General features: G+C 39.3%; 2 protein-coding genes across 10 annotated transcripts in view; one reads left to right on the plus strand and one right to left on the minus strand.

Annotated features, from left to right (window-relative positions):
• Positions 1–1,493, minus strand: part of vwa8 (von Willebrand factor A domain containing 8) — a 66,411-nt gene extending 64,918 nt beyond the window's left edge. Inside the window, exons 1-3 of the mRNA XM_077580476.1 lie at positions 1,225–1,493; positions 821–898; positions 588–718 (exon numbers count right to left, since the gene is read on the minus strand). Coding sequence (XP_077436602.1) covers positions 588–718; positions 821–898; positions 1,225–1,363 — 348 coding nt within the window. The 5' untranslated portion in view covers positions 1,364–1,493. The remainder of the gene's footprint in view (positions 1–587; positions 719–820; positions 899–1,224) is intronic.
• Positions 1,494–2,957: 1,464 nt separating this feature from the next.
• Positions 2,958–12,206, plus strand: part of dgkh (diacylglycerol kinase, eta) — a 79,931-nt gene continuing 70,682 nt past the window's right edge. For all 9 annotated transcript variants that reach the window (XM_077579851.1, XM_077579853.1, XM_077579858.1 and 6 more), the window contains exons 1-2: positions 2,958–3,158; positions 3,651–3,815. In XM_077579851.1, the coding sequence (XP_077435977.1) occupies positions 3,111–3,158; positions 3,651–3,815 (213 nt within the window). In that variant the 5' untranslated portion in view covers positions 2,958–3,110. The remainder of the gene's footprint in view (positions 3,159–3,650; positions 3,816–12,206) is intronic.

The following is a 12,206-nucleotide window of genomic DNA, read 5'->3' on the forward strand; positions in this document are numbered from 1 at the left end:
AAGGCATCATGCATCACAGATCTAATTTCTTAAAGGGTTATATGGAAAAATGACTTTTCTATTGCTTTTAAAAAAAGGTTTTATCATCTGCCTATTTCTTAAAATGTGACAGAGTGAGCCATGATTCCGCCTCACTGTTACATAACAGTGGGGCTAATTCTCTTTAAAAAACAAAAACACACTTACTCCACCACAACATGATCAGCTAGGCTGGATGAAGATCCAGAGCCACTTTCAAGTGACGGCCAGACGGCACTGCCTTAAGCACTTAGCAAGACTATCATTAAAAAAAATAGGATGATGCTATCATGGCAAGGCCAAAATATAAGCAGAACTGCATTTTGAGTTTTGCTGTAGACATAGATTAGCTTTAACAAAAAGCATTACCTTCTGATAAGATTGACATGTGATTGGTCGGTGAAGTCGTTAACGTTTTGGCAGGGGGGAATAATTTATGTTGGAATCTATGTGTCGAAGCGCCACAAAAATGTGCACTTTTACAGCAAAATTGATCCTTGATCCAATTTCAAACAGGGGCAATTGAACTTCAAAGACTCCATTGTATTCATTTGTACGAGCTTACTCACAAGGTATTGCATCGCTATTGTTCTCCTCAACGGTCCTGGTGGTCCGATGAGAAAGACATCCTGACCCAAAAGGTCTTTCTGCATAATCCATCGCAGGTGCTGCGCCACAGCCTGAGGTAGGAAGTCTGCAACTAACACCACAAATTGAGGCAACGTATGAAGCTTATGGATCTTGTGTCATTGTTTTCGTTAGACTTTGACTCCACACATGCAAACGTATTCAGTGTACATACTGTGTTTGATGGGAACCAGTTCGGGGTTGCGTGGCGTTTTGATTTTGTAGGAAATATCCCCTATCTTCACGGTGTCACCTGCAGAGTGCAGACACACAATGTCAACACAACTGGCGGCACTGTCAGTGCTACAAACACAATTACTGTAAAAATCACAAACGCATCTGACAACAAATAAGTTAATTTCGATATGGTTGACCTGTTTTGCCTGAAAATGAAAGTCTAAACCCCGCTCGGGTCTCAGTAAAGCTGTTGGAAATCATAATAGCTAAGTTATTACCTTGCTACTGTTGTAAATTACCACTGACAACGGTTGCTTAACTGTCGGTGTTCGCAATGAATATCATAAGAAATGTACACGTGTTTGGTCTTAGTTTTTGTTTGTTTAATCACAGAAACTTTACCCGAGGACGTGTTAAGAAGTTTGACCTCGTGGCTTCTCCACATCCAGCCGTCCTTTCCCAACACGCCGCCCAATATAGTCCGCATCCTCCTAGCAGCAATAGCCGCAGCCGTGCCGCGACACAATATCTGTGGGTGCATATTTGTATTTAACCTATGTTGCTGCCACTTCTGTCATGCAAAGTCGACATTTACAAATAAATATAGGTGAGTTCCAGCTGTTTACGATACACCGGCTTGTTACATATCACCTCATTATTTTTCAAGACGGTATGTTTTCTAAGTGGGACAAAGGTACGCCTGCTTAATGTTTCGTGCGGGAACAAGATTAAAAGACGGTTCCGATGTATTATTCGTAACAGAGTAATGACGCGTATATTGTAACGCCCTATTGTTTGTTTGTTTTTCCCCTAAAATAATGTATCAACAATACATATAAGTAGTAAATAGAGTATCAAAATAAAAATAAATAAAGGAAAATATATTTGCTTTTGCTGAATACATCATCGAGTTCAATGGTTGAACAATGGACACATGTACAGTATCATAAATAAATAAATACATAAATAAATAAATAAATAAATACATATTTTTTAAGTGCATGGTCATCACTAGTCGGAAAAGTTGGATTGGCTTCTCTGAGATGAGGTCTTGCCCTAAGCAGAGGAGTAGTTTGGGGTCTTGTTCACAAGTGAGGGCAGTATAGTTCGAGAGAGGGAAGTCTGGGCTTCCCTGCTCAAACTGTCCCTGCGACCCGACCAAGGAGTCGATATGCATATATTATAATAAGTTCTATACAACATAAACTTAACATTTAAAATGATACAGAGTAATGTTTCATCTGTACACAGATTGATTTTTATACACGCCATTCCAGTTGACAGCACAGTAAAATGTACTTTTTCAATGTAACAATTTATTAAAACCACCACCACCAGACATTCCAGTTCACTTAACAAACAAAATAAAAATTGAATAAACCAATTACATTGATAGACATAAAATAAATAAATAATTTAGAATACAGTATATGTCAAAAATATTTTTCTCCACTTTCTTATTATATCCAAACTTAAGAGACTCAATGTAACAATCCATTTAAATAAAATAAAAAACTTAAAACATAGAGTAAACTAGAGAAAAAATAAAAAATAAAAGCCTTGTGAATATAAAATTTCCATAGCAGAATAAAAACTAACAATACAGTACTGTAACTTTTGTACACTTTACACAATAAGTGACAATATATAGAGACTTTTAACCTTCGATCTTAATAGTATGACCAGTCTTTTGACAAATGTAATTCCCAAAATATGGGGCAATCACGGATGATGAGTTACACTTTCTTAGTCAATTTTACAAATTATACATCTGTCCTATATTAATTAGTTGGACTTAGGCTATTTGACGTAGGGCCTATTTCCCCCACTGTATTTGTTGCAAACGAATTCAAATGATTTATTTAAATCGATAACTTAGGGAATTCAGTAATAACTTCTTTGTCAATAAGAAACAACAAAATACATAGTACAAACAGACATTTCAGTTCAGTGTTACACAATCATAAACATAAATTGCACATTAATAAAATGAAAAGGTTTTGGAAACGAGAACGTCAAGACATATGACGTCAAGCGCGTGAACCCGAACGTGTACGGTGGACGCGGGTCACGTGGTGCCTGTGGAGATTCCTTGGAGGAGGCGGGTGGAGAGAGTGGAGGAGTGTGTGGGGGGTTGGGGGGAGCCAGCGGAGGGCAGGAGGAAGGAAGGTTGTCATCCGGTCCATTCGGTGCGCGTATGAGCGCCGTGCGAGCAGCGTGAAGTCGTCCTCCTGGCCGAGCTTGGCGTGTGGTCTTCCCGCAGAGGACCGACAGAAAGAGACGCGGATATGGAGGATGTCTGCCATTACACTCGCAGCCCTGCCTGGGAGGAGCTGGTTAGTGACGTTAGCCCAGCACGCGAGATTTTGTATTTATTTGGAAACAATGACTTTATTCATTCACTGCCACAACAATGACACAAGTTAGACAACCATGCCACACTTTAAAATACTTTTCTGTTTGTTTTTCTAAATTAATTTATTTTTTACAGATTGTTTAGCACCATCGAACCAGTTGCGCCTTCTTAAACTAAGGTGAACAATTAATTGTTTCGCTGCCAAAAATGGACACAAGAATGACAGTTAACCGGCTTAATTTGGTGTCGAGTTGTGATGATGCTATACCTGGAGTGTGCGTGACTGCCTTGATACTTGTTGAAAAACGGTCTTTCCTCTCAACCGGGGTTACCCGGCGGTGAGAGTCCGTCTTCCTCCGCACTAACGTCCTCAGCGGTGAAAGCGAGAAGAAAGACTCCCCCGAATCCGGAAGGGAGCGGCGGACCTAGCCGAAGCCACTTGTTCGTAACCTCCTCTTGTCACCCCACACAGGAGCCGGATAAAGGGTCCGGGTCTACGGCGAGAATCCATCCCCATGTGGTGGGCGCTGTCTCCGTGTCCGGTGCTGCGGACGAATCGTCTGACAGCGAGGTGGAGCAGGAGGGTCCCCAGAAACTCATCCGGAAAGTGTCCACCTCAGGACAGATCAGGAGCAAGGTACGAGATAAACGAGTGCATAGATCAATTGCTTCTTCTTGATTTTGTTGACCTGCACACGCGAATGAGATCAAATACATATTTTTTTTTTTTACACGTTTTGCTTCCATTATGTTGCTGCATCAGAGGGGGCAAAATAGTTAACATCTCTCAGTATGAATAAGTGTAATTGTACACCCCTGCAAACTGCTATCACAATAATAAACATATTGTTGATTGTTGAATTATGATCTGCCTGTAAAGGCTTTATTTTTGTATACAGCTCTTGTATTGGATGTCATTACCATGTAAACCATGTACTAATAAGGGCACGTGCAATGATAATAATGATGATTTTTTCAATTTTATTTTTTACAATTGTCTAAGTATTGTACTATCAACTAAAACAAAATTAGCTGCAGTATAAATTACAGCCAGTGCAGCATAATTCAGTATTGGGCTATGTTTACTTTGAACTGAACTAATTGGTTATATGCTGTGTATATCAAGGAATACCAATATCTTTACTGCAAGTAACATAACTTCAGTGATATAAAATATAACAAATAAATAAATAAAATAAATTGAATCACATTCATAAAATTCATGATTATAAAATGTCATTATTAAAAAAAAAAAGAATTTCACTGGTCACATTAGTTGCACTGAAATCAAATTATTTAATATACAGTAAGATCAAATTTTGTTTTTTTAAATGTGCCCTTCAAATTAGTGTATTTATTCTATGCACAAAGACAGATGCATTATTTTGTACTAGATTTTGTTTATGTCAACTGTATTTAATATTGTGGCTGGTTGATAATATATGTTATCTTTATTTTCATTTAAATGTGCATAAAAATCTCAAGTGTGAAAATGAATGGGATTTGTGTTCTGCAAAATCCTTCTTGAAATGTACAGTACAATGATGGAATTATAGTTTCCAATGAAAAAATAACCTCTAAAAACTTTATTGTTTGACTGTGTTGTACTAAAAGATAAGGTATGAATGTGTGTGTGTGTTTGTGTGTGAGTGCGTGTGCGTGTGCATGAGGCATCTGTACCACGCAGGCGTTGGTAAGCAGATGCATCGCTAATTCTTCCACACTGTCACCTAAGCTTCCTTGGCCTGCTTATCTTCAACACTGCAATGGAGCGCTGCACTCCCACGCCAATAGATCCACTTAATTATTGACTGCTCCACATCAATCCATTTGCATTATTCAGCATTGGAAGGAGTGCATATTCACTTTTACGTGTGGAATTTTAAATAAATGAATGGATGTCTTTATTGCCATTGGGACCTGTTGTTTGATTTGTTAATTATAATTTAACTTATTAAAATGAAACATTTTACAACATATACAGTGCAACCTCTAAATTTGTGCACACATCTCGTTTAGGATGTGATTTAAAAAACAATTTAAAAACAAGGCTCAAAATATTTTTTTCTCTCTGAGAAGCAGTTTTGCTAATTAATGTCTTCATTTGAGGAGCAACGTTCTAGTTTTGAGAAGCAATTTTTTGCCGATTATTCCCAGAGACCTGAAGCAAGGATTTTATTAAAATATTTATGACGATATAAAGGAGTTGAATGTAGGTTTGCGGCTCATCACATTTTAGTATTCGAGTGTCCTACTGAAAATTCTATTAAATAATTAAGTATTTAGATCATGTATATTTTTGCTTGGTTAAAGAGCAATTATGAATACAAAAGGGAGAATAATCCCTTCCACTTAATACCGAATAATAATGAACAACCAATTGCAAGGCTGCCAACCAACAGAAACTCACTTCCAGAAAAATTGGTCTGAATTCCCATATTTATTAAGAACATTATTGTGGGACGGTTATTGAAGTATCATATGCAATATGATGAAAATAATTCTGCATACTGTTCAATTGCGCAACATATTCATTATCTATGATCACAATTGCTAGTAAATTATGGCTTCAATACTTGTTACTTTACAATCTAAAAATATGATCAAGTGGGTATAGTGGGGCGGCAGGCACAGTGGCTGACTGGTTAGCATGTCCGCCTCCCAGTGCAGAGGACGTGAGATCGAGTCCTTACTTCGGCCTTCCTGGGTGGAGTTTGCATGTTCTCTCCGTGCTTGCGTGGGTTTTCTTCGGGTACTCCCGTTTCCTCCCACATTCCAAAGACATGCAGGACAGGTTAATTGAACATTCCAAATTGTCCATAGGTGTGATTGTGAATGGAATTCGTCTCTGTATGCCCTGCGATTGACTGGCAACCAGTTCAGGGTGTACTGCCTGCCTACTGCCCAAAGCCGGCTGGGATAGGCTCCAGCGCCCCCCGCGACCCTTGTGAGGATAAGCGGTTAAGAAAATGGATGGATGGATATAGTGGCATAAGTGATGCTTTTCATTACTAGATTGGAGCATTAGAGTGGTTATGAAAGGTAAACTACAGTATATTGAATGTTGAATAAATACTAATATTCAAATACAGTAGGCTCACTTGAGATGTCACATCATTATAGCATATTAAAAAATAAACAAAAACGCAGGACAATGTGGCCTTCATTACATAACTTTTGTCAAAATTGAACTCAAGTACAGGAGGGCCTTGGGGACTCTGACTATGTTTGCCTTGGGCACCCAAATTATTAGCTATGGCCCTGGACTGAGCGAGCCAACGTGTGATCATTAGCGGCTCATGCATTGATGACCAAGTCAGCTCGGAGCTACAGGTACTATTGTGAATTGCAGTCTGACTTATGACATTTTTGAAAATATCCAGAACAAAACATGTAACAAGTTAGTGTATACTGTATGGTAATAAACAAGCCACAAATTTAACGATAGTCGTAAGTAACAGAAACCAATCCCTTTGCAGGGCTTACATTATGTTGTTAAGGTATATTAACATTAATATCACTGTAAAGAAGCTGCGTAGGACCAAAGTAAAATTTACTTAGTGGGCGTCTTCACCGGAGAGGAAGGTTCCTGTTACAATGATTACATGCTACGGTTACAGTTGCCACATAAATGCAGTATTGCTATTCAATGTGTTTTTACTAGGCGCAAAATTGGAATTTTGACCTGAAAACTGCGATTTGAACCCACTTATTTCGAGCCTTGAAAATTGAAAAAAAAGAAAAAGATTTTTTGGAAAATAATGGAAATTGAAATAATCTGTTTCAAGGTAAAAATGTCCCCTCTGTTAACTGGGCAGGTAATAGTTTAAGAAACATTAACATTATTAACCATATTTAAATGTCATCAGTTGCTCAGTACTACATTTCTTGATTGACTTATTGGCAAAATTAATGATAAATTATTAATATTGTTTTTAATATGAATTTGTAAATATGTGACTTTAAATTAAATATACTGTATATTGATCATATTTATGTTACGCAAGTGCTTCAATCCCCCTTCCCACAACTGACATCATGGTCATGTCTTTGACTACAAACCTTTGGAGACTGAATCAACAGTGCCTCTAATGGTTACAGGAAAGTAGCGCACCCCATTATACCTATATTTCATAAATTATTTTTAAACTGAAGAGAGCCTTGGCCACTGTTAAAGTCATTATCAATGAATTTCACATAACGTTCTTCTTCTCTTAACATTCCTTGTTGAAGCTGCTACTTGTTTTGGAGAAGGTGTGACAAAACAATCGAACAAAAAAGCAAAACGCGCAACTTGGTCGCTGTTAGGTAAAAACCTCCTCTGTCCAAAACTGGTCATTAATTTCAGTTTTTTTCTTTTTCTTTTTTTCCCCACAAATACGATACTATTGATCAGTCCCGACGGGGTCTTTTTTTCCTTCTTTTAAAGATGCATTGCAGAGTTTCAAATGTTAATGTTAAAGATGTTTTACATCATGCATTCTCCACTAATACCCAAATGAGTACAAAGAGCCCTGCATGACTTTTTAACTGCGGCTTCGCTTATCAGCTTTTATCTTACCTTCAGTGTGGAGTGTATGGAAGTGTCTAGGAGAGGTAGCAGTAGAATTTCTGACTGGGTTGTTCAACAGGATCTTAGATAGTGAGAAGATGCTTGAGGAATGGAGGAGAAGTGTGCTGGTGCCCATTTTTAAGAACAAGGGAGACGTGCAGAGTTGTGGCAGAGGAATAAAGCTGATGAGCCACACAATGAAGCTATGGAAAAGAATAGTTGAAGCTAGACTGAGGGCAGAGATGAACATTTGTGATCAGCAGTATGGTTTCATGCCAAAAAAAGAGTACCACAGATGCAGTATTTGCTTTGAGGATGTTGATAGAAAAGTACAGAGAAGTTTAGAAGGAGCTGCATTGTGTCTTTGTAGATCTGGAGAAAGATTATGATAGGGTGCCCAGAGAGGAACTGTGATTTTGTACGAGGAAGTCTGGAGTGGCAGAGAAGTATGCTCAAGTGGTGCAGGATATGTATGAGGACTGTAAGACAGTGGTGAGGTGTGTTGTAGGTGTGACAGAGGAGTTCAAGGTGGAAGTGGGACTACATCAGGCATCAGCTCTGAGCCCCTTCTTGTTCGGTATGGTGATGGACAGGATGACAGACGAGGTTAGACAGGAATCTCCATGGACGATGATGTTTTCTGATGACATTGTGATCTGTAGTGAGAGCAGGGAACAGGTGGAGGAAAAGCTAGAGGCGTGAAGGTTTGCCCTGGAAAGGAGGGGAATGAAGGTTAGTCGTAGCAAGACCGAGTATCTGTGTGTAAAAAATGAGTTTATTTGAGTGCACGTACTTGCACGCACAGCATGCACAAGCTTGTCTCAGAGGTTGCAGTTATGCTTTAGGCCAGAGGTGGCAGTCACGAGTAAAAAAAAAATTGACACTCCACAATGCATCTTTAATTAATTATTGATCAAATAGCTTGAGAACTTTAACAATGTGTTAACTCAAAAAATATATATAAGTAATAAGATAGTACAGTATAAATTTCATGACTAATAATGGTTTCGGAGTTGTGAGTATTGCGCCCAGCAGGTTTGACTTCCTGTAATACTGCTGTAATGCTCGCTGAACTGTGACGTCTGTATGACATCATGCACAATGGTGTATTTTTCTCGAAACATTTGGTCGAATTCCAAATTATGCAGCCTCACGTGCAGGACTCTTAAAGGTTACACTTTTTTAATGATTATTATTATTATTATTTTGCTCTCTGTTGGTATTTTTGCCTGCAAGCTGCCCCCAAGCTAAAATTCTCATCTGCCGCCTCAGAAGTTGATGGCCAAAGTGTAAATGACATAAATCCTAATGCACCCTGCAGTGATAGCTTTCATTGCACACAGGCTGGCAAAGATTCTAGAAATGATTTCATCTGCTCGCCTGTGCTATGGAGTTGGTATATAACACTCACTGCCGCTTAGCACATTGTGCTAACACAAAGTTGCTGTTGCGTAGGTCAGTGGGGTTGTTTTAGGCGTGCGTGTGTATGCTGAGAGTTGCTAATGGATCATGTGTCCGTACGCTCAAGAGAGTGTTGTTCCACTCGATTGTTTGCTCAGCTCTGGCCGGTATGTGTGCATGTGTGTGTGTTGGTGCACATGCATGTGTCCACTTTTCCCATGTCGCTGTCCACTGTACGTTCGTCTTCCGGTTCTTTGGTTGCCGCAGACAACCATGTCCTTGGTAGCTGTTGATGGTGTCATTAAGACAGCTGGTTCTGGTGAATAGGAACACATGCCACAGTGGGGCTCCTCTAGTAATTATCTTGATATGTTTTCTCTGTAGGGACATTTGGTTCAAATTTTGAGAGCGGTACAAAATCTTTTCATATGTAAGAAGGAAAACAGAGTTTTTTCCACAGTTGTTATCAACTTTTATGTATTGTTTGCATGTTCCCGACCATGCCTGTGTGGGTTTTCTCCCCATCAAACATTTACAGTTAGTTATTTTACCTTAGTAGCTAGATTTAGCCTACCGGCACTATGAATGTTTCTAGCCACTTCTTCTCAGCGATTTGGTAAATACCAACAACAAACCTAGCTGTACTTTGTATATTTGATGCAGGCTGACTCAGCTTTACACCTGAGATCATCACTACCAACCTCAGGCCAGACCTGGTCTTGTGGTAATCCTCCCAGAAGTCAGTATTCCATTGTGGAATTAACAATACCATGGGAGGCAGAATTTGGTGAAGCATATGAACGGAAATGACTGAAGTACTCCAACATAGCAAACGAGGCAGAACAACGGGACTGGCGTGCCCAGGTGCTTCCAGTTGAAGAAGGCTATCAAATCACTATCAGAGGGTGCCAAACAAAGGAGCAGATGGCTCTGGATCAAGAGATAGGATTCCAACAGGGCTTCAAAATGACCATCAGAGGTAAAAGCAAAGGGGAGCACACCTGGGACGCCCGGTGTAACCGTTGAGCCCTCTGGAGGTGTCGTGGGCTTTCAATTAAACACCAGGGAAGGAGGGTGCCCACCCGAAGACCCCAGTCAAGCCTTTACCCATACCCCACTCTTCACCAAGTGCTGAATATTTCAGGGATTGTACACAATATAGTCATATAAGCTCAACTAAATTGACAAGTACATTTATTGTACCTTTTGACTTTGAACGTCTTGGTTGCACACAAAGGACATACCCATACACACATTGGGGACTGGGATCGTGCTGAAAAGGTGATAGAATAGTCTAGTTTGAATAGTTGCCGAGTTTGGTCAACCACTGGAAACTGTGGACAAGTTTCTGGGTTTGGTGTCTTCCTGTGCCACTGTCTGCTTTCTCTTGGTATTCCTGTTTATCATTCAATCAAAAACAGGATGTGTTAATTTTGGTGCTCAAGATCTGGTCCTTGAGCATGGTGATTGTCCACTACTGCTTCAGGATGGATTCAGTACGGAGAACTAAGAACAGTACCTTTAATTAAGGATAGCCGTGCTACTCCATACTCCTATTGCAACTCAAACAGAAAACCCTGCATACATGGCAGTGGACTGACATACTCAGGCATACAGTACAGGACTGGAGGAAGGTTAAAGACATTATATGACTGTCCTCTGACATGTTATTGAAACACAGCCTTTACCTTTAAAAGGGCACATTCCTTAATTTGTCAAGCAGCAACCGTTAGTGCCAACAATGTCCAGCTTTCAACATCTGTTGATGAACATCAATCACACCCATTGTATTGACATGACTCAAGACTAACCCATCTGTAACTCCCCCGCAAATTTCATTCAAATCTAGTGTTCATTATTCCACCTCTCTACAGTGTCCTCTAGTCAAGGTCAACTGGTGCTGTCCTTTGGTGTTTAAGGCAAACCTACTCCCAAAAATCATTCTCCCACACAAAACTGAGTTTTGTAATCACTGCTGTTGTTTTATAGGACACCTTCAGTTCCATGCATCCATCTCTTTACTCATTTACTAAACTAATGATTACAATATGGGGGATCTGGAAAGTATGCCAGCTAACTTTTGGGAAAAGCCAGACTAAAAAGGGAAATTTTTAATGCTGCTTTGACCGTGAATGGACTCTATGCACGCACCATTTCTGAGTTTGAGGTACAGAATTGTGCTAACTTCTGGTTGCTAGGCCAACGTTAGCAATAACAAAGACAGCATCAAACTCTCATTCCTATTATTATCTTATTTCTACAGTATTATCTTATTTAAATATTAATGAATTACATTTTCAATCAAAGCACACTTACTGGGAGAATCACTCAACATGCACTGCATTATCATAGATGACTGATCAATGGCTGACTAATATTGATAAGAGAATGATGACGGGTGCTGTATTTCTAGACTATAGTGCTGCTTTCAACTTAAGGGATCATGATTTACTGCTTGAGAAACTGTCTGCATATAGAATTGATCTTACACCGCTGAGATGGGTTAGAATTTACTTAATTCTTAGATCTCAGTTTGTATTTTTCAATGGGAGTTTTTCCTCTCCTAAATATTTACAGTGTGGTGTGCCCCAGGGCAGTTGCCTAGGACCACTGCTTTTTTTTCACTTTTTATTAATGACATGCCTTATGTCCTTAAAAGGCGCAGTGCTACTCTTTATGCAGATGACTCAACGGTTTATTATGTTGCAAGGGATGTTGTAGAGTTAAGAACCACACTTCAGTCTGATTTACAACTGCAACAGAGCTGGAAAAATGCAAACAAATATGTTTTGAATGTGTTAAAAACAGAGTATGGTGTTTAAATGTAGACATCAAATTACTGAGGATCAGCTCCACATTATGTTGAGGGGCATGGAAATAGAACAGCTGAAGGAGGTAAAGCTTCTTGGTGTAACATTGGATGAACAGTTTTCCTGAGAAAAACACATTAACTCTATTGTTAAAAAAAAAAGATGGGCAGAAATAATTCTTGTATTAAAAGATGTAGCTCTTTCCTGACACCAGCTTCTCGAGTCCTTGTGGTTCAGTCTTTGATGTTGTCCCACCTGGATTATA

Source organism: Vanacampus margaritifer, chromosome 11 (genome assembly GCF_051991255.1).
Source record: "Vanacampus margaritifer isolate UIUO_Vmar chromosome 11, RoL_Vmar_1.0, whole genome shotgun sequence".
Classification (NCBI taxonomy): domain Eukaryota; kingdom Metazoa; phylum Chordata; class Actinopteri; order Syngnathiformes; family Syngnathidae; genus Vanacampus; species Vanacampus margaritifer.